This window comes from Melanostigma gelatinosum, assembly GCF_949748355.1.
Source record: "Melanostigma gelatinosum genome assembly, chromosome: 21".
Taxonomy (NCBI): Eukaryota; Metazoa; Chordata; class Actinopteri; order Perciformes; family Zoarcidae; genus Melanostigma; species Melanostigma gelatinosum.
In genome coordinates this window covers 11,546,586-11,569,269 of record NC_136654.1, presented here as the reverse complement: position 1 = coordinate 11,569,269, position 22,684 = coordinate 11,546,586, and the positions used below count along the sequence as shown (strand labels likewise).

At 42.7% G+C, this 22,684-nt stretch overlaps 1 protein-coding gene across 1 annotated transcript in view; it reads right to left on the bottom strand.

Moving 5' to 3' along the window:
* dnah9 (dynein, axonemal, heavy chain 9) overlaps nt 1–22,684 on the bottom strand; it is a gene marked incomplete at both ends in the record, with an annotated part of 183,263 nt that overhangs the window by 137,698 nt on the left and 22,881 nt on the right. The window contains 16 exons of the mRNA XM_079292632.1: nt 1,357–1,461; nt 2,368–2,524; nt 7,803–7,963; nt 8,182–8,421; nt 10,790–10,915; nt 11,385–11,537; nt 13,221–13,347; nt 13,461–13,591; nt 13,925–14,202; nt 14,310–14,442; nt 17,453–17,608; nt 18,263–18,422; nt 18,588–18,731; nt 19,865–20,031; nt 20,269–20,491; nt 22,430–22,591. Coding sequence (XP_079148758.1) covers nt 1,357–1,461; nt 2,368–2,524; nt 7,803–7,963; nt 8,182–8,421; nt 10,790–10,915; nt 11,385–11,537; nt 13,221–13,347; nt 13,461–13,591; nt 13,925–14,202; nt 14,310–14,442; nt 17,453–17,608; nt 18,263–18,422; nt 18,588–18,731; nt 19,865–20,031; nt 20,269–20,491; nt 22,430–22,591 — 2,623 coding nt within the window. The remainder of the gene's footprint in view (nt 1–1,356; nt 1,462–2,367; nt 2,525–7,802; nt 7,964–8,181; nt 8,422–10,789; nt 10,916–11,384; nt 11,538–13,220; nt 13,348–13,460; nt 13,592–13,924; nt 14,203–14,309; nt 14,443–17,452; nt 17,609–18,262; nt 18,423–18,587; nt 18,732–19,864; nt 20,032–20,268; nt 20,492–22,429; nt 22,592–22,684) is intronic.

The following is a 22,684-nucleotide window of genomic DNA, read 5'->3' as shown; positions in this document are numbered from 1 at the left end:
TTGAGTGAATGAGCCCTCCTTCGACGCGTCATAGTCCATAGAAATGAGTAGGGGTAACGTGGGCTTAATTGACAAAATCATTAGCCAGTAAAACTTAAAACTACGCCGTGCCTCGCCGAGCTTAAAAAACGACACCCCGGAAGTGAAATCCCTTCCCCCCCGGTCCCCCATGCTTGGTTGGCCCCCCTTTCTTCAGGAAACAGTTCAGAAACACACAGGATATACGTCAAACACATATTTTAATCGAAATAAGCGATTTATCGATTCTCTTCAACAAAATCAGCTCAAGGTATGAAGCATTTATGATATTTTGCGGTGGAGCGGTGTGTTCTTCTGGTGCTTGTTGGCTGTATCTCTATAATGGTTTCACGGAGAGACATTCTGAAGATATCTCTGGAATCTGTGTCGAATTCTCTTGCTTTCTGATATATTGGTTGTCCATGTTAGCTTTTAGCTTTGTGTTCATAGGTTAGTCCAGAGTGCGTAGTAATATATATATTGAATTAGCAGAAAAAAAATGCTATATCCGGATGTATATCGTTCTCAAGACCTGAAATGATCTATGTCGTGATATCCCCCAGTCAAATATCTTCATTATTAGTAGCATTGATAATGAGAGTATTGAGTCGACAAACAATATCCTGTTAAACGTCCGTTCAGATCATGGCTCTGAAATCAGTATTGATAATTGTTATTAAGGCACACTGTTGACTGTTTCAAAAACTAAAATGTTTATTCTTCAATATATATTCATATGGAGAGGACAAAAAAACTCTATTATTGAAAAAATAAGAACTTGACAAAAGTCAAACTGACATCACTGGTTAGTTCACAAAGATGATCGATTTGAAAAAAATAACAAAAAATTACAAATGTGTTATTTGTACATGTGTAAATCAAGATTGTACGAGCATTGAGCAAATACCATATTATCGTAGCACGTCCTTTGAGAGTTTAGAGTTTGTCCATTCAGAGTTGCTGCTATTAGTGTTGAAAGATGTGAGCAAAGGAGGCGGTTTTCCATCCTTCAATCTCAAATCAGATCAGAGAAGAATCCAATTATGAAGAAGCTCTTGGGTGCAAAGGTGCCAGCCTGGGTGGATTAGTCTTATAGCTGAAGCAATTCACGCTTGCAATCGGTGATAAAGAGGCTATTTACTTTTGCAGAGCTGTTTTTCAGGGCTTGTTTTAACCACAGCTTGATTTGGATAGACCACTTTGTAAATAAGATGACATCTCACACATTTAGCTCTATCACCTGGGGTTAAAATACACACAAGTTGCGTTCACAATGACGTCAACACCTGAATGGGATTTGTGGAGTACCTGAGGCAGAGGAACTGGACTTGTTCTTACCTGTACAGCCACCACAGACAACACCTCCACTGAGATCCTGTTGAATTCGTCAAAGCAGCCCCATGCCCCCGTCTGAGCCAGCCCTTTGTAGATGTTCCCACAGGACTTGTGGACGGAGACAGGGAGAGACAAATTTTCAGATGGTTACTGCAGGACAGGCATGTGGTGAAACAGACATGCAAGCACACAGAAAATATATGGAAAAACCTCCATTGCAGTTAGCAGAGTGCAGCACCACAGCAAGCTGAAGGTCTCATACTAATAAAACAGGCAGAAAGAGAAAGGCTAAAATGTCATCAATCCACATTTTAGTTTTCCCAACATCAACTTGAGAGCAGGTGAACAGCTGGACCAGGATGACTTCTCTGTCCAACTACAGAGCCGAGGAAACCTTCTCTGACACAAACCGGAGCTGACTGGTGGATTGATTCAGCTTGTGTGTATGTATACATAACTGAATATGAGTAACAGTGTGGGGCTCTGAAGCCAGCTTCTAGTACCAGTGTTCCTCCTGGAGTATATTAGCACTTCTCTCTGCCACCTTTCTGCAGTGTGTATAGCCGGGGGTGCTGCACGTTGCTATACTGTAATGATGCCCCCTGTCTGGGGGAAGCCGGAGCGAGTCGGATCACAAGATTATGTTTACGTCTCCCTTGAGCACTCACGATCCAGAAAGTATGCGTGTAAGAGTATACAAAATGGCATAATAAAGCAAGGTGGAGGCTGGGTACAGAGAGGGCATTTTGACAAAGTGTAATTAAAAAACAATCAGGGTTTATCTAATCAGCTCTACTTTCAAGAAGGAAGCAGTGAAACAAAAGATGAAAAGAAAAAAATATGAAAGAGGAAAAGAGAAGGGCATTAAGGTGGGTTGACAACTTAATGACAAATGCATACCATTTTGCTGACAAAGGCGAAGATGAAAAGAAATGGGCATAATATGGGCGGCTGCCTATGCACATTAGCTACGTGAACAGGCTCAAATGCAGATACCCATGCGTGCTTACTCACCTTGTAGTCCATCTGCTCAGAGCAGTTAAATACATAGACCATGATGCCAAGGGCTCTACCTAAGTCTTTGGTAGTCTCAGTCTTCCCTGTGCCTGCAGGCCCTGCCGGAGCTCCACTCATGGTCAGGTGAAGGGACTGAGTCAAGGTGATGTAGCATCTAAATATAGTGGAGATATACACACATGCATCACTGATGAGGAATGGAACCTGATAGGTAGCAATGAAAGATTTTGACTGATTCAACCGTCTGCTCTTTCATCTATAAAGAATGACAAAAGACCACTTTTATTCATTCACAGTGGCACATTTCAGATATAATTTACGCATCTATGGCAACAAGTTAGCGCAGGGGTTATCGTTGTCTCCTCACAGAGAAAACTGCAGTTCCTGGAACTGACATTTTTTTCTGTGGAGTTTGACCTTTTCCATGGAGTGTAAAATGATTTGTTCTATAAATAAAACATTTTAAAATTTGAACCTCATATTAAATTAAAGTTGCAAGCAGCGATGTACGGGCCCTCGCACCTTCCCACGTCTCGGGGGTACTGGCGTGACGCCAACAGACGCGGCCGTGAATGTCTTTGACCATCGGACAACGTACCGCGGAGTTTAACGTATTTGTCCCGCTGGACTCTGTGATGCTGGAAATGATGTCGTGCAAATATTCCACCAGTTCCTGTATCCACTATGTGGCGGTAGATAACATGCAAAAACATACACTATGTTTGGGACAGTTTGGGACAGATTTGAGCAAGTACAGTGGACTTACATCAGCTTGTTGTTTAATGGCGAATCACGTAAAATGGCCGCCACGTCACGGCTACGCCATTCCATCAAACGTAAACCTTTGATTAACTTTCATTGTAAAGGTCTTTAGATTGTACTGACCAAATTTGAAGTGGATCTGACAAAGTTCCTAGGAGGAGTTCGTTAAAGTATAGCGACTAGAAATCAAGGGAAATTCACACAAAAATCAAAATGGCCGATCCTGTTAATTTTAGAGCATGGTCTAAAAAAATAGTTTTAAGTCTCCACATGTGCTTACCAAATGTCATACATGTAAATCAAACGTGGCACTGGGGCAGCATTTTTCAATATTTGTAGGGGGCGCTATCAAGGCAAAAATGTGTTTTTCACTAAATTCACAATGGTGGAAAATGTTGGAACGCGGAGCTGAGGGCTCCAAGAGGCTTTTTTTTGTATACCTCATTCGGTTGCATGTGTGTGTAAAATTTCAAGTTAATCGGACCTACGGGATGAGGGGGCTAAATTCTAGGGGGCGCGGGCGAGCAATTTTCTCATACTCGAGCATGGGACCCATAAAATATCAAATTTTCCCGCAATCCTGATGGGCATACCAACTTTGTTAAGTTTTCAGATATGATAAAGCCCCCAAAAAGGCGATTCATTGGTGAGAAAAATTATAATAATTCCTGCAGTTTCAATAGGGTCCTCACGGCCCGACGTTGACGGTACCCGGGCCCGAATTAAGCTTTCTAACTAAATCACTTGTGACAATCAAAATACAGTGCAAGAAAAAGAACAAACAAAACTAAAAGCTGAACTTCTTGTCTAGTCCTCACACGTGTATAACATTCCTTAGACTCAGAAAACAGAACAAACTAACGGGATGGAAATAAAGGTTAATTTAATTTTGATTTAATTTATTAATTTAATTTAATTTATTATACTATATTATATTGATCCCGGAAGGGGAAATGACTAAACCACAAAGATATTGGCTTGGATTTGCCGCTGCCAGAGGCCTTCCCACTGCTGCTCAAGGTGCTGCCAGTAGCAGGATCAGCACCTTGGAGAGCCCCTCGGCACTCAGACCTGACACTAAAAGCAGACTGGCCGACGCCAACAATGAACAAACAATGTCAAAGAAATAGACAGGAGCGCAAATAAATAATAAAAAGCGAAGGGACAAACGTATCATACAATGGCGTTTAGAGTGGTGATATTTTGTCACGATATTGTTGTCAAAGAAACAATGCACAGCAGCAGTGCTTTCTTTCTGCCAGAGAAAGACGCTATGGACACACCTGGAGGGTTGTACTTTGACCAAACCAGGGAAGCTATCTTATCCTCACCCTTGAGAGAAAGTGAAAATAGTATAAAAGTAGTTCAAAATGTTGAATTTTGATAGATGAAGGGAACAGTTATTCCTAGCAAATGTAAATATTGATTTATTCTGCTTTTCAGTTTTAATTCATTAATGCATCATTTAAATGCAAGTTTAACAAATGCAAGTTTAATAAATCATTTTATAATTGAACTGAGCGCTCCTGGTAATTCTCACAAATATCCAAGACAAAATAGCTGCAGGAAAGCAGGATGTTTACCATGCCTGTGTTAGCACCATATACACAAAGACACCTGATTTTGTTCCTCCGCTCAAAGACAAGTGCACTTCCAACATTCCAATTATTGTTCTATTACAAGACCACCACATAATATGATATATATGTGAAGAGCAAACACCAATCCGTGATTCGTTAACTACAGTTCTGTGTTTAAACTCAAACGTATTTTGTGGCGAGAAATCCCTGTTCTTCAAACCAAAGTGATATATTCCCAGAAAGGACTGGTTTTAAAATTCAATACAAACTGAGAACAGCTGGATGCTGAGCTGCCCCTTTAAATGATCCAGACTGACTTTCAATAAATGCTTCTCCAGCCAGCATAACTAAAACTGCACACCGTACAAATGACAAATCCTGAATTGACACTGTCATAACCAGCACTGACAGTGTCTTGGTGTCGGCTCATACATAACCTCATTATATGATAATATAATCTGCTCCTGTGCTTTCATTATCACACAGGCTGATTAGCGCCACCAGTGATTGCTTCTCCTGCAGAACATGTCAAGACTAACAAACACTCTGCCCATCAAGTATCAATAAAAACCAGCAGCATCATGGGCATGAACTGATGGAGACAATCAGGACGTTATTGATCAGGACAATAAACACAATGAATATTGCCATGAATGATTTTAATGAGCTGCTGGTTAATAGATGATGTATGGAAGTGCAAAATATTGGAAAGCAAAGCAAGATACAGGAGCTCAGAGAAGACAAATGATCCCATCTGTATACAGTGTATCATCCGGATACCAGAGCCAACAACCTTCATGGCTGTCCCCTGAAATACGGCCAAAAGTCTCAACAACCAGTCGTCTCGGAGGCTGGATGAGAATGTCCTGCATGGAATAACTAAAGCCAGAAGACGAGAGTGTGAAGTAAACTGGGTGAAAGAAATGGCTATATATCAGTCTGTCTGTCTGTCTGTCTGTCTCCCCCCCCCCCCGTCCCCCCGTCCTCTCTCTGTTGGCCTGTGGGTGTGGTATTGCCTGTATTCATTAAACATATTTTCACAGCAACTGCACATGTATGGTTTGACATTTGCTCTATGACCGCTATCATTAATATCTGTTGAGATGATTTTTACGTTTCAATTTGAACAATGAAATGGTTCAAGTTCGTGTTTTCTGTGTATCAAAGAACTGATTTAAAAATTGTCTTATAAAGCATAGCATGGTTCTAAGCAAAAAATACATTTTGAATCTCCTGCTACAGGACGTTATGAACTGTCCCGACCTCTCAGGTCATCTGAACTCTCCGTTCTTTTTAAATACAAATCTCTGCCTTATATTTAGTTACAGTTCGGGCTCATATTTCATAAAGCTTTGTTTATTGATTATTTATAACTTTGATGTGTTTTTTTATCTATTCAAGTCACCTTTGTGTCTTTTTATACTGCCTCATGTTTCCTTTCTATCTTGTTTGATTGCATTTTTATCTCTAAAGAAAAGCACGTTTTTTCAAATAAACTTGCCTTGTCCAAAGGTTAGTCAACAATGTTGTTTTTTTCAACTACTGTGGTGATTGGTGACATCCGGTATTTTTACTTCACAGCATCTTCTCTGTTGCTAGCTCTGTTACAACGAAAGTTGTGTTACAATATCATGAAGCAAACATGCTTTTAGCTGTTCTCTCAAGTCCTGGATTAAAGGATTTGACACCCAGCACCCTGGTCTGTGGGCCATTGTTGAAATGAAAGAGTGGCAAACTGTGTGAGTCGCAGCGAGCCACAGCGAGGGCCTGCACCATATGGTGAAGTCCTGCTACATGGCCGCTGATCAGGCCATCAAAGCCCATTGTTTCTGATTGTTCAGGCTTCAAAGGGAATACTGGTCAGTCTAATAGAGCGCACAGTCAGACGCTGCAGTTTGCCAAAGGGCTCTGGGAGGCAGGTATTCATCTCTGTGGAGTTAAAACTTTATCAGGGATGCTGCAGAAAAATGTGCACGTGAGCAAACAAAGTGCCTTGTTCTAAAGCCGTTTGTGGTGGGTGTACATAATGATTCAAATGAGGATCCTTAGAACGCATCACATTATCATTTCTCACTATTAGACGAGGAGCTCGTCAGTTTTTCAATTAAAGGAAAAAAAAATCATCAACACAGATTTTTGAGAATGTACTTGCAATGATTTTTGATTGGGCTTAATGTAAACTGGCATGTTTGATGAGCCTGTACAGGACTTAATACTAAATATCCTTCTTTCCAAGAGCGAACCTTTCCCAAAACAGAGATTTAACATAGGTTAGCAACTGTAACTAGGCACAGCAGGCCTGTAGAGCGTTGGATTCCTCCACATGATGATATTCTGTGCGTGGGGCTGTAGTTAGACAGATACTCAGAATATACGGAGTTTGTAGAATGATGTATTTTTGTCTAAACCAAAAGCACAAGACCAAAAGGAGGAATCACCAAGACCAAAGATCAAGAAAACTACACTTTGTCTGCTAAAATAACACCAAACCACAAATAGCAAATCTGCTGTGTAGTATTTTCTCACTGTGTGGAAGCCGGTCCCAGGTGCTGCTATATTGGAGTTTATGTCCTGCTTAGTTTTAAGTTTGCAATCCAGCCGAGCTTGTTCTCACCACACACATCAGTAGTCCTAATTCTACAAGAACAGGAGAAAGTCAAAATATGCTGTAGGCCAGATGATAGAATGAAATACGTTTTTTTCCCACCATATTTGTTTCCATGTCGTCAACATCGATCAGGTGGTAAGGAACGTTTTCCTGGGACATGTAGCTTCATGCCATATCATGTGTGCAACCATCAAATGCATATTTAAGACCACACTTTCAGGGATCTGTTTTTAAAAACATTTAGCTAGAAACATTAAAAAGTCAGCCATGTTTTCAACCAACTAATGAAGCCAACATTTGCTTAGTTAGCTAACTGTAGCTGATACAATCTGCCAGTGACAGTTGTCATTACAGTAAAATCGAGGGTTGGCTGGTAGAAATGAGAAGCCTGCTAAAGCTTTACTCATCAGTCAGTTGACAAGCAATCATGATGTTTCCTTGCCTGTCAGTCTGAACAAAGACACCAAGAATGACATCCGTACCTGTCTGTTAGAGGAGTGATGACTAATCGTGGCGTGTTGCCCAGGTATTCGTAAGAGTAGAGAAACTGGGCATCGCAAATGTTGGCAAAACAATGATTCTCCTTCTCATCCCAACGGTGCCTCAGCTGGGAGAGCCACACGAAGGCCTGAGAGTTCTCCACCTAAAAAAAAGAGAGAGTGCCAAGCTGTGAAACAAAGCCAGAAATAATCGAAGCTTTCCCACCCTCTCCTTATGGTAATGACATGCCTTGCTTGAATATCTTGAGTGCATTACTCACTGGTAATAGCCTCTCAAAAATACAGCGGCAATCATGGTGTCTGCATGAGCATTTATACAGCTCAGGGTCTTGTCCAGACTTATCCAGCATGCCCTCCTCACCTTCTGAGCGATCATCTTGGCCACCACGTCCCTGGCGTGGACGTCGGTGGTGCAGATGGTCATGACCTTCTGCCGATCGCCTGGTGTAAGCTGCCCAATCAGCATGGAGATGAGGGTGTTGAGCTGGGACACCTGCTTCTTGTAGTACTCTTTCATGGCATTGTCATAACCCTCCTCTAGACGAACGAACGCCATGCAGACGTCAGACGTCCACCAGATCTGAGTGCAGGTCAACGCTACCTGAATCAGAAGTAATAAATGAAATCACAGGCAGATTCTGTAGAAAGGTACAGTTGACAGGATTTATGTCTATGGATTTCTCGTATTTAATGTTTACTTGAATCCAACATATTTGGGAACTGAGCCAGTAAAGACACATGAAACATATGTCCATATGTATGTCCAGATATTTGCAAGCATAAAACTGACAACCCTTTGTTGTATAAACTAGAATTCTCTCTTCATCAGTGGGAAAAGTTGGACTGAGATGCAGAGTTTATATTCATCTGCCATGGCTATTTTTGCTGAGCAGTGTGGAATGTCAGCTACAAAGAACACGAGATGGGCTGAGCAGGTTTTGTGTGGTGTGTCATGGCATGTCATTTGAAAATAACTGCTGATAGGCACATCTTGTTTTTTCTCCTCCAACCAAATATTGAAATTCCTTTTCGATAATACTCTGTTCTTTAAAAAGATAGTTTGTGTGTTTAGTATGCCCCCAGTTTGGAGAAAAGGGCAGGAGTACTGACACGAGAGCAACACAATATACTGCTATGGACACCTGAAAAAAAAGCCCACCTAATAAAACCAATATCCGTTTAAGTGAGCACTTTTTTTGATGACCATCAATGTGTTTATTTGTGCCTATTAAATCAACAATTAGATATATGCTAAAGGTAATATTGTTATTAATAATATGTTCAATTAGTATTTGAGTAACAACATTTTCTCAGGTAGAGTTGGTCAAAGTAAATATTCTATAATCAAAATGAAATCCCACCCCTGAGCTCTCCTTCACTTCACTGGAGGGAGCAGTCAGGAGCTCAGTGCGTAATGAGCTGCTGCTTTCGTAAATCACAGGCTGGAAACACCTTTCTTACTTCATCTGGCCCTCAGCGGCAAACTGCTAACACTGTTGAATTCTAAGTGACTTTAGTGGTACGTTGTTAATGTACAGAAAAGGAAAAGAAAAGGAGATTTTAAAACAATTAAGAACATTCATTGCATTAAAACATTTTTAAAAAATAAATAAATTTAAAAAAAGTGTAAGAAATAAAATACAGTAGTAAAATGCAGAAATGCAGGAAATTGATGAATATATTAATTGAATGTGGTTCAATTAAAGGCAGCAGCAAACAGAAAAGTCTTCAATCTTGATTTAAATGAGCTGAGGGTCTCAGCAGACCTGCAGCTTTCTGGGACTTTGTTCCAGATATGTGGAGCAGAACAACTGAACGCTGCTTCTCCATGTTTAGTTCTGACTCTGGGAACAGAAAGTAGACCGGTCCCAGATGACCTGAGGGGTCGGGATGGTTCATAAGGTAGCAGCAGATCACAGATGTATTTTGGCCCTAAACCATTCAGTGCTTTGTAAACCAACAGCAGGATTTTAAAGTCAATTCTTTGTTGGACAGGAAGCCAGTGCAAAGACCTCAGAACTGGAGTGATGTGATCCACCCTCCTGGTCTTAGTGAGGACTCGAGCTGCAGCGTTCTGAATCAGCTGCAGCTTTCTGACGGACTTTTTACAGAGACCTGTAAACACACCGTTACAGTAGTCCAGTCTGCTGAAGATAAATGCGTGGACAAGTTTTTCCAAATCCTGTTGAGACATAAGTCCTCTAATCCTTGATATATTCTTCAGGTGATAGGAGGCTGATTTTGTAATTGTCTTGATATGGCTGTTCAGGTTGAGGTCTGAACCATTTTTACCATTTAGAGCAAAGGTCTTCAACAGGGGGTCCGCGGAGGTACTGTAGGGGGTCCGCGGAATTTTTGGCTGATTAGCCAATTTTTTATTTTCTTTATTTTTTTATTTTTTTCCAAACATGAATCTGTCCATTGTTTTAATAGTTCAGTATTGTATGCAAGATAACAGCATGTTGATGCATGGCAGTGGCACTAAAAGGCCATCACTCATTTTCATTTCCACATTTTGTTTAAAATGAAAACATCAGTGTGAATAGCTTGTGTGCATGATTATCATATAATTGACAGACAATGTTGATATTGGCATTGGTATCAGCTGACAAAGTATGTTTATAAATGTCAGTGGCACGGCCTCCATACTCCTTGCACATGTTTAAAATAAAAACATGAATATATGACCCTGTGTATAATTTGAATAGCTTAGTATTGAATGCACAATAAAGAGGTATGTTTATATATGGCACTAGGCCCAGTTTAATATAAAACACAATTATATACAATATATATAGTCGGGGGTCCCTGCTCCATCTCTCTATCAGTTTGGGGGTCCTTGGCCTGAAAAATGTTGAAGACCCCTGATCTAGAGTATTAAATACTTTAAAAAAAACATTGTGACTAACGGGAAAAATCCCCAGTGTTGTCAGTTAAATCTATACATGCAGCCCACTGAGCATGTTTACCTGAGCCGGGTAGTCAAACAGCCACTGCTCTCTGGGTTTGTCCTCATAGGCCATCACTGCCTCGGTCATCTCATGTCGAACCGTGGAGCGCATGCTGTCCAGAACCCGGTTCAGCCACACCTCCACCTGACACAAAACACAAAAACCAAAAGCCCGTAGATACACATTAAGAAAAACATTGCAATGTGTGTCACATGAGCACCGACGGGCTTTCTTATCAATGGACTCTAATGAGGTCATTAATAATCATTAGAGTGGAAGTGGAGTCAGGCAAATACTATAGGATATAATGGAAAAGTAATGGATTTATGGCTTTGATATGCAAAACCCCAGGGGCAACGACAGACTCAATTTCATTTGTCTACTTTACTGTAGGTTGTGATATCTATATTTGATCGATATTTTCTTCCATTACAGAACAGGATAGGTAAGTGAATTTCCTCATCTATTACATTCATCTACAGACAACCGTACTGCCACTGTCAGCAGTAAGTCCAATAAAGATGATAAACGTCTTTAGCATTTAGCTCAACCTACAGAAGTTATGGTACTACAATTTTGGAGACATGAATAAATGATTGCAGGTGTATTTTACCTGTCCAGTGCAGTCACAGGGTTGATTGAAGGGGACATACTCCTCCTCTTTGCTGTACATGCCCAGACCAGTCTTAGAAGGATTCCCCTCTCCATCTGTTTCAAATCGCATCTTAGCCATGTTGTCAAACAGCTTAGACAGATGCTTCTGGACCTGAGCAAACAGATTCAAACACATTCAGCTCGGGCTCAATTTACACTCAGCTCACTGTCTGACTGGTGGTTTCTGTTATGGGAAAATATGTCATAGTCTTATGCTTTAGGGTTAAAGAATGTAACTCTTTAGAAGTGCAGGCTCCAAACCTTGTTTATCTTGTTATCTGTTTGTTCCTGTGTATTGTTTCTGTCTTTAAAGACGGGGACACACACAGGGGTCATGATTGCGGTATTTCCCTTGATGGGCATCAGCTGAAGGCCATGACCCTCTTTAGGCATATATGATGTGTGATGGTAAAACAGGCTTATTCCGTCTCTGCAATACTGTGACTTAACTCTTTGACCAGGTCACAGTGACATCAAAGGACGCATCTGGCTGGGTGTATCCATGGTTTATTGTGGGGCAAACTGATAACAAAGGGATTTGTAAACAGGCCTTAAAAGCGCCTTCAGGTTATCGTAAAGACAGGACACTATGCTTCAAAGAAAAACATCTGCCTTGACATCTTTTATTATCTTCTGTCTTCTTTTGTTTATTCTTGTTTGCAAACCAAGGTAACAGCATGCTGGCTGAGTATAAATGTCCGTGCATTTAACTGTGTCGTTAGAGCACCTCTTGCAGATGACGGTGATGTATCTGTGAGACTGTGTTCTCTTTGCTTGCAAGCAAATAAATTGACTATTACAACTTTGATCGTTCATCCAGACTCTGTTTCATTTGACATTGATAAGAAACACTTTAACTCTTCTCCCGACTTTTCATAGAAATATTCCACAAAGATCCAGCACGGACAGTTACGGGAGTGAGGGATGAGGAGGTAAGGAAACATGAGAACACCAGGGTAGGGAGTGAGGGATGAGGAGGTAAGGAAACATGAGAACACCGGGACACACATGGAGAACTCTGTCAAGCTACATGTTAGACAAAGTGAACATCTTTTCTTCTACATATAGTTGTCCTCAGTCTCATCTGCTTAACTTGGTCATCATTTAATTGAGATGTTAAATTAACAGTGAAAACTCATCATAGCTTAATTTAACATCAGTATTCATAATTACACTTCATGTTTACTTTTCCTGATCTTTACCTCCTATAACAAGGTCCATAGGGGCATCTCAATAAATAAACATGTTATATTATATTATATAAGTGTTATTTACAGATTTTTTTCGTGTTGGAATAAATGTTAAATATTTAACCTCTGCAAAGTAGTAATGCGTGTTTGATACTTAAATTTTTTTTGTATTAAATCATACTGGGATGTTTGCTGAAATTGATAGGATGGCCCTACCTAGAAATTTTTCCACCAGCCGCCACTGGTTTCATTTCCGTTATTCTGAATCATTCATTGCCGGACAGGACATGTTCTGCAGCATGCCTGCTAACTTCCTCTTTAGAGCGATTTGGAAGCAAGTTGTGCTGAACAGTGATTTATTTATCCATGCTGCTAATGCATGAGAATATGTCCTTATGATGGGGTTGGAGCAGGCGGCAAAACTGTAAGCAGCATTGCCCCTGTGTGGACACTACGGGTACTACAATAGTCAACAGCACTCATCAAAAGAGATAAATGGTGCAATCGAACATTGTTGACTAAGCAAAAATTTGTTTTTGCTGACAGGGAACAGACTGCAGCATTAAATGCATTGCGACCCCTCTAGCAAAAATGAGTGGAGCCACCTGGTGTGGGTTGGTCCCATTAGACAGGATGTCCAGCAGATCAGCTGAAGAGATGAAGTAAAATCTCGGGAAGGCCAGATGCTTGGTGTCCAGGTATTCTGCCAGAGCTTTTTCACATAGAGACAGCCTGCAGAGAAATACACAGAGTGAGTCAGTGTGTGCATCCAAGTGAAAGATGTATAATCCCTGTACAAGAGTGCTCCTGGTACCATAAAGAGTAGGAAAAGAGAGATCTCTCACCTGCTCTGGATATCCTCCAGTTTACCAAACAGGTCCGGTTTATTGGTGGCCTCCACTACATTTGGCGTTTGATACACGCCGTTTGCCAGCTCTTTGAAATCAGCATCAATACATTGGAAGCGTCTGGAGTCCTGCAGAGGATTTCACGAGGGAGCACAGCCAAGAGATTTAGGTTCCCAGAAGAAAAAGGGTGGAATCAGAGGTTTAATAGCAAACATCTGGGTTTAAGCACAACTCGAACATCGCGGGAGCAATTAAATAGTTGTGTAATCTCAGTTTCTAAACTATGTATGAGCCAATTAACGCATTCTTAATTAACAGCTCTTAGAGCCGTGCTATCTGGGTTAATATGGCAATGACAAGAGCGCAGGTCAAGGCCTGCATTAATATGAGCTTGTCAGTGATGTATTGTATACCTAGAGAGCTGTAATTATTGTATACATGTGATTTTATTAGTGTGTAACCTCAGGCAGCTGGGAGCGGATGTCTTCTGAGCCAATGAAGATGCTTTCCAGGTGGGTCCATGTCCGCTGCACCTCAAACCAGAGGGAGATCACAGAGTCGGCCACGGACAGCTTGCTCTGCCATGACGACACTTCATCCAAGAAGTGGGCGATGTACTTGGATGACATGAGGTTCTGTAGCTGCACCTGGTTGTCTTCCAGCGTCTCGATCAGCTCCTCGTCTGTGCGCAGCAGAGGCACCTGGGTCCGGTGGTGGGCCTCATACTGGAACTGCATACCTGGATGGGATCAATACACTTTGTCAATCGGGCATGAACTCTGGATAGCAGAATGAAAAACTCTCATGTTCACCACAGACCAAAGGACAGTTTAGTACTTCCTGTACCTGTCCATGTAGAGTTGAGCTCAGAGAGGACTTTTTCCATTCCCATCTCTTTCACAGCCTTGTCCACAATCCCCCTCACCTCCTCCTCAAAGCAGTGCAGGTTCAGCTGCAGCAGGTCAGCAAGAGTGGTCTCCTGCTCAGATAAACACACTTCATCTCAGCCACATTAGCTGATTACTGTGATTGTTTGTCTCAGTTTAGGACGCACAGTAGGGAGGGTTCACACCTGCAGTCTCCGTCCAACTTGCATCTCCTATAAGCAAAGACAATTACTGCAGCAGCAACATATACCGCCTGCAGGTGGAAGTGTTAACCTCCTACAGCGACCACAGGATGCTAGCTAGGGGTTCTAGGAGAAATTTGTCTGACCATTATTAGGGCCCGAGCACAGACGAAGTCGGGCGAAGGCCCTATTGAAATCCAAATTATTATTATTAGGGCCCAAGCAACCGACAACGTTGGGCCGCGAAGACCCTATTGAAATCCGAATACACATGGTACATCGGGTGCATATTTGGGGGACTTGCCATACTCGAAAACTCAACAAATTCTTGTCAGGCCTGTTGAATATAGCCATCTGATATAGGTTGCTTGTTAGTGTTTTAAAAAATGGCTCTCTAGCGCCCCCTAGAAATTGGATCGGCTACGCCCCTTGGCCAGTCTGTCCATTTTACTTGAAATTAGACACACATGTCCAGCTCCGCTAACTCTAATAAAAAGCTTCTCAGACCCCTAAACTCCACCTTCTTAGATTTTCCACCATTTTGAATGTTGGGAAAAACACATTTTTGCAAACTCCTCTTACACGCTTAGTCTGACTGCTACCAAATTTGCTCTGGGTCATTATTGGTTCTACATCATCAAAATGTATTAAAGACTTTTTGATATCTCTTTGCGTTTACAAGATATGGACCAATAAACTTGTTAGGGGCATTGCTTATATCAATACACATAACTTCTCAACCATTTGTCTTAAAATCGCTAGATTTATGTGCATATTGCATCCTGTAACATACCCTGATATTTTCATTTCATTCAACCACGAGGGGGCGCTACAGTAAACCCGCCATGTTGTGCTTTTTTGTCACTTTTCGGATTTTTCACCTTTTGTACTTTAACAAACTCCTCCTACAGAATGAATGGGATCAACCTCAAATTTGGTCAGGATACTCTTCAGACCTTTGTGATGAAAAGTAATCAAATCCGTGAGTTTTCATGGAAGAACCATGACGTGGTGTGGCGGCCATTTTGCCTCATTCAGCATGAACAATAAAGTTGTTATAACTCCAAGGTACATTATTCAATCTGTAAAAAAAGTACATATGCATCATGCTACTTCAAGTATGAGCATATACCAATGCCACGATTTTCAATAACTCATAGCGCCACCTACTGGCAAAAGGAAATTTTATACTTTGATGTACTCCTCCTAGGCAGTTGACTTGATCAGTCACAAACTTGGTAAGAATATCCTTAAGACATTGAAGATGCTTCATCATGACTGTTGTGAGTTTTAGTTAAACACTGTTGCCGTGGTAACGCATCATCCTCCATGAAAAAGTAGGCTGATGCTCGTCGGTGCTCGTGCCCTAATAAACATTAGAATAACAAAAGGTCCTCTGCTCCGACTACGTCGGTGCTCGGGCCCAAATAAACATTAGAATAACAATAGGTCCTCTGCTCCAACTACGTCGGTGCTCGGGCCCTAATGGAATGCAGTTGATAATACGACTGAGCAGTGTAGCATCTTAAGCTTCGTTAGCTTCCCAGACTGACAGGATGAGCTGCGTCACAATCCCACATCCTGAGGTCTCAGCTCAGAGCTTTCAAGCTGATCTGCTTAAAACAACGGTATGATGAGAAGTTTTGTTTGGCAAACTCAAGGAATTAAAATCATTAGCTACAACTAAGTACATATTTGTAGGCACTGAAATTTAATCAACTGCCATTAGCTTAAACTTTCACTTGCCACAGCTTCTGTAACCAAGACAGTGTTAATTACAGTATGTGAGTTAGATTCATCGTTCAGTTACATGATTATGAACATGTAACATATGAATCAATATCACCGGGGAGCTATTCAAAAGGAATGCCTGTTGTAAAAATAAGCCAGGCACAAAACATGGCAGAAGAACCTTTTGTCATATGGTGTCTCCCAGGGGTGTCGTTAGGCCTATTTGAGGGGGGCTTTCTATGTTTCTATGTATGTCCCAGGATTTGGGAGTGACGCGGCTATTCTTTATTTGAGAAAAGTTCATATTTGTGCTGTCAAATTTCACTATGACCCTCAAATTCTGTCTCTTGTGTTATCATATACTGAATGCAAGCAAAACTACAGGGCAAAATCACACTCTTTCTGATTGAACCAATCTATGAACTGTCTGAAACAATGGATATCCGCGGCCCCAAATGGGCCCCAAAAAGAATTGCCGCTCCCCTTGCGGCTAAGCCCCCCCTTTCTTTGAATCCTAGAAACGCCCCTGGTGTCTCCTCTTTTACTGTCTTTCCCTCCAGGTAGCTCCATCTGCTGCTCTTACTTTGGAGAATCTGCAACTTGCTAAATGTCAATCAGTGGGTTTGTGGGTATATTGTAAGACAAGTTCTATAAAGCCTATATAGTCTCTGTAATACACTTTTGTTCAAACTAAAATGCTGGATCAGTACAAACAGTACAAACAACCCTCATCTGATCTTCCTTCTGCAGAACAAACAAGCCCAGTCAGGATGGGGACCGGATGGGGACTGGAAGGTCAACGGTTCGATCCCCGACTGGGACGTGTCATGTGTCGAAGTGTACCTGAGCAATACACTGAACCCCCCGGCTCCCCGGGTGCCGATCAATGGCAGCCCACTGCTCCCTATATCCAGGGATGGGTCAAATGCAGAAGTCAAATTTCGTGTATGTGTAAAAATGTATTTGACAATAAAATCCTAACTTCCTTCCTTAAACTTCCTTTTCATCATGTTGATAGAGCGGGGAGAGAAAACTGCTTTGTGTGTATCCCAGCCCTTAAATAACCAGCATGTTATCAACACTGGTTGTTTGAGATATTAAAAACAGAAATTGTAGCAAATGTACAGCTCATGAATACTGAAAAATAGGTGCAGTATGTTGTTGCTTATCTCTAAAATAAATAGGAAACCTGGTCCATGGTGAAGTGGACTCCCGTCGCAGCCATCAGCTGATGCCAGTGTCGGGCTCGTATGGCTGGGTTCTGGAGCTCTGCCACGACCCGCAGGGAGGTGAGCAGGTTCTTGACCCTGCAGTCCAAACCTGTGAAGGTCTCCCACGCTCGAACCTATCAGACACAAAGGCCAGAAATCTGTACATGGGCTTTTGACAGAGACAAGGGAGCTTGAAGGTGCAGCTCAGGATTTATTTATTCCAGTGAAGTTGTTCATGCATTTGCACACATTTAGTCCCAACTTGCTCAAGGGCCTGTAACTCCCATTTGAGATTAAATAAGGAAGTTATCCTTTCTCCCACAAACTATTTGCCTTTGAGCAAGGCACTTAACTCCCAATTGGCTGTTTGCTAGGCCCAAACCTTCTAGTTTACTGTTGCTACACAAGCTTTATGTGTTTGCGGAGCACAAAATGCAGTTCACAGTGATTATGGGGGCAGATTTTTTACCTGAAATTATCAATCTTGTTTCAAACAATTGGTCCTTGATTTCAGAAGGAGGAGGAAAAAAACATTTTCTAATTTCTAGCCAGCAACTGTTAACTTTTAATGGCTGACATAACTGTCGGAAACAATAAGCTGTTAGCCATGAATGCTAACAGTTGCAGGTTACGCGAGAGCAGATGAACTTAGTACAATCCACTGCACACCTCTTCAACATGTGGAGAAAGCCAAAACTTGGTGGGCCTGCTGTCCCTAAGTTAAGATTCATTTTTCCTATCAACCTTTTTAAGCTAGTTAGATATCCTGATCTATCCTCTTGTCTCACCTCTTTGTCTAGCCCCCGTATATCTTTAGAGAAGCACTTGCACTCTAGCTCCATGTCTTCCACATGGATCTCTCTCCAGGGGGTCATCCTCCATGCTGCCATGCTGTATTCCACCACGGTGACCATGTCCCACAGCTCCTTCAGCAGGCCCACCTCACGCCTTGGGAATAGAGAAAAGTGGACAGAATGAATTACACCAGCATGAAAATTGGAACTCTTCAGATACTGACTGTGAATGTAAAAGAGCATCTCAGCTTTAACGGCTCATTAGTTACGGATTTGGCACAGACTTGTGGTATTTTCTCCTTCCAGCTTTGGGCTTTACCGGCATTGTCGGAGCTGTTTGTACTCGGAGACGGTGACCTCGAATAGGCTGGCAGACTCCACCAGGGAGGCCATCACTGCCTCCCGCTCCTGGATCTGCCGGTGGAAGGCGTCCAACATCTGGTGGGGGCTCTCGCTGTCAAACCTGGACCAATGCATGATCACACACACACACGCACACACATTTGCAGAAGCTTAGTATAAGTCAGGCTGTGTTTAGGGAATGAAAGGCTGCAGTTTGCCAAGCCTGACTTGGCTGCATAACCAGACCAGAGTCTGCAGTGCTAACTGCACAATGTGTCAATTAACAATGATTTACATGGCATTAATGGGAAAATAATCACCAGGTTATTAAGAGACCAATTACACACATAACGAATCTGACAATTAGACATTATGATGAAGCATCTCTACCTATGAATACATTTTCATCAAGTTAAGATTCAATTAGCCTTGTCGGATGTGAGAGCCTCGAGATAACACTTCTCTATTATCAGGTGAGAAAGCAGAAGGGTACATATACATATATATATATATATATATATATATATATATATATATATATATATATATATATATATATATATATATATATATATACACACATGTATATGCTGTATATGTAGAAGCCATCAGGCTTCAACCCGAAAGCCCGTGCATTTAAACAGCAGTGAGAGGGGTGACAAACTGTCATACTTTCCTCAAACTTTTACCTCATTATTTACTTACATTGTACTTTACTTTGTTATTATTGTCAAATTCAAGGTGGGGAAAAAATAGCCCATCAAAAATGATTTTGATAGGTCTATAAACAAATGACTAAATAGATAGACTGTGGCCCATGCAAACATATAGTCCTCACATAAAATACCTGGCTTTGTTGAGACTGTCTGTCTCAGAATAACTGTAGAATAATTAACATAGATGCATAATGAATCATATGGTAAAAATACTTATTTTCTAGTCTTTCCGCCCACTCAAAGCGCTTTAACACAACATGTCATCATTCACCCATTCACACACTGATGGAAGGGGCAGCAATGTGGGGTTAAGTGCCTTGCCCAAGGACACATCGACATGGACTAGCGGAGCCGGGGATCAAACCCTCAATCCTTTGATTGAAGGACGACCCTGCTCTCCACTGAACCACAGTCACCCGGGATAACTATTCCTTATGAATATATGTATATATTATACATTAATAAACACTTAAATCTGTGAAAGTAAAGCGTTCCCAGACCAACTCTCAGGAGGAATAGAAGCCAATATTGATTCTACCTGAAGGGCCCGCTCTTGTGAAAGTGCTCCCTGAAGGTGTGTTGCTCCACATCGAATGAAGCACACTTTCGACGCAGGCTGGCCACCTCGATGGCCTGCAAAGGCGCCACCAGCTGTTTAACTAACAGAGCCTGCTTCTTCACATTGTTCCACTTTTCTGGCAACTCCTGCAGATCAACAGATAGATGAGAGAGGGAGATAAAGAGTAGGAGATAAAAGCAAGGGGACAGGAGTGACAGATGACGAATTGCCAGGAAGAAGAGCACAGAACAGGGATGGGCAATTGGAAGACACAAAGAAAAAGTAAGAGAAATGGCTCAGCCTCAGACAAAATAAACAGAAGAAAGAATGTGTGCTAGTAAAAATAAATGTCAAGTGACTGAACATCAGTCCTCAGTCCTTACCTCCAACTGATTGTACACCACGTCAGGCAGCTCTTGTTCATAGACCTTCAGTAGAGCGATGGTTTGCTGAAGGGGCTCAAACATGGCATCAGTGGAGTTTTGTCTTTCCTTAACAGCCAGCAGGTGACCCAGGACCCCCACCAGGCCACCGTAGTTAAACTCCTCCACCTGCTGGCCCAGGCCAGCCTCAGCCACACCGATGAACTTCTCCAGATCCGACAGACTGGGGATAGGTGACAATGATCATGAAAAGACATTTGATGTGTAAAATTGGCACGATTAAGATCATTTTTGCATCATGGGGAGAAACCAGATATATAATGTCCATCTGAGGTCTGAGTCACTTAAGCTGGCAAACTTTTAGCTAACACTCTAGTCCCGGAAACATACATCTATTCATTTTCCTCCGCTTATCTGGGTTGGCAGCAGGCCAAGCAGGCTGACCCAGACTACCCTCTCATTCTGTTCTAGCTCATTCTGGGGGATCCCGAGGCATTCCGAGGCCAGCTGGGAGATGTAATCCCTCCAGCGTGTCCTGGGTCTTCCCCGAGGTCTCCTACCAGTTGGGCGTGCCCGGAAAACCTCCAGCATCCTGATTAGATGCCCGAACCACCTCAGCTGACTCCTTTCGACGCGAAGGAGTAGCGGCTCAACACCAAGTTCCCTCCTGATGTCCGAGCTCCTTACGCCATCTCTAAGGTTGAGCCCGGCCACCCTACGGAGGAAACTCATTTCGGCCGCTTGTATCCGTGACCTTGTTCTTTCGGTCACGACCCAGAGTTCGTGACCATAGGTGAGGGTCAGAACGTAGACCGACCAGTAAATTGAGAGCTTCGCCTTCCGGCTCAGCTCCCTCTTCACCAAGTCGGTCCGGTGCAGCGCCTGCTTTACTGCTGCAGCCGCACCGATCCGCCTGCCGATCTCCCGCTCCATCTTACCTTCACTCGTGAACAAGACCCCAAGAACTCCTTCGCTTACGGTAGGCACTCCGTCCCCACCTGGAGGTAGCAATCCACTGGTTTCCGGCAGAGCACCATGGCCTCAGATTTGGAGGTGCTAACGTTCATCCCCGCCGCTTCACACTCGGCTGCAAACCGCTCAAGTGAATGTTGGGAGGTCACGCTCCGAGGAGGCAAACAGGACCACATCATCTGCAAACAGCAGATAGGCGACCCCGAGACCTCTGAACCTGATGTTCTCCACCCCCCGGTTGGGCCTAGATATCCTGACCTTGAAAGTCACGAACAGGACCGGGGACAAAGGGCAGCCCTGGCGGACACCAACACCCACCAGGAACATGTCTGACTTTTTGCAGAGAATACAGACACAGCTCCTACTGCAGTTGTACAGAGACCAGATGGCCCGCTGCACCGCCCAACGATGTCCCCCGTCCAGGTCAGCAGTCGCCCCAGCAGAGAACAGCCTGGGGTAGGCCCCGCTCTCCATTCCTGAGCCGTCGGATGGTTTGCCATAACCTCCTTGAGGCCAACCAAAAGTCCTTCTCCATGGCCTCCCCGAACTCCTCCCATGTCCGAGTTTTAGCATCCACGACCACTGCAGCTGCAGCCCTCCTGGCCTGCCAGTATCTCTCAGCTGCTTCAAGAGACCCCTGAGCCAACCAGGCCTGAAAGGCCTCCTTCTTCAGCTTGGCGGCTTCCCTCACTACCCGTGTCCACCACTGGGTTCTCGGGTTGCCGCCACGACAGGCACCTATGACCTTCCGACCGCAACTCCTAGCGGCCACAATAGAGGCTTTGAACATGGTCCACTCGGATTCCATGTCCCCAACCTCCCTCGGGATGTGTGAGAAGTTCTAAGACCTAAGCACTGAGCTATTCCTTAAAGCAGCTGCATTACTCTGATTACATCTGTTTCACAATTTATTTAGTGTATTTTCTCAGATTATTAGAATTGGCAGGGTAACAAGAAGCAAAAAGCTAACGACAGGTGAATTTCAGTTGTGTGCATCACTTTTCAGTTGCTATTTTAGTGGCTATTTTAAATGCGGGTGTCTGGGCTTTACCAGTAGCACAAGTACAGAAGAGATACACAACCAAATCCATTCAAAGTTTGCTAACATTCACCACAATGAGCTACTGCTCATACGTCTGGTATAAAATTGTGGCGTCAAAACCCTTGACTTTTTAAAATTGTACTTCACCTGTTGGTTACAAGGTCAATGAGGTGCTGTTTGAACATGAAGCTCCACTTTTTGATGATGTTAAGCATGATGCTCTTCATGCTACGGCCATCCACCCTCATCCACCCGAGAAAAACATGCACCGGCTCCAGACCCTGCACCTCCTTGTAGATCTTCTCATACCTGCAGTATGATGACAAAAATACTTCAGCCGTGTAAGGGGTAGTTCAACCTAACCCTAATGTTTATTTTTATGGTTCTTCAACCTAAACTCAA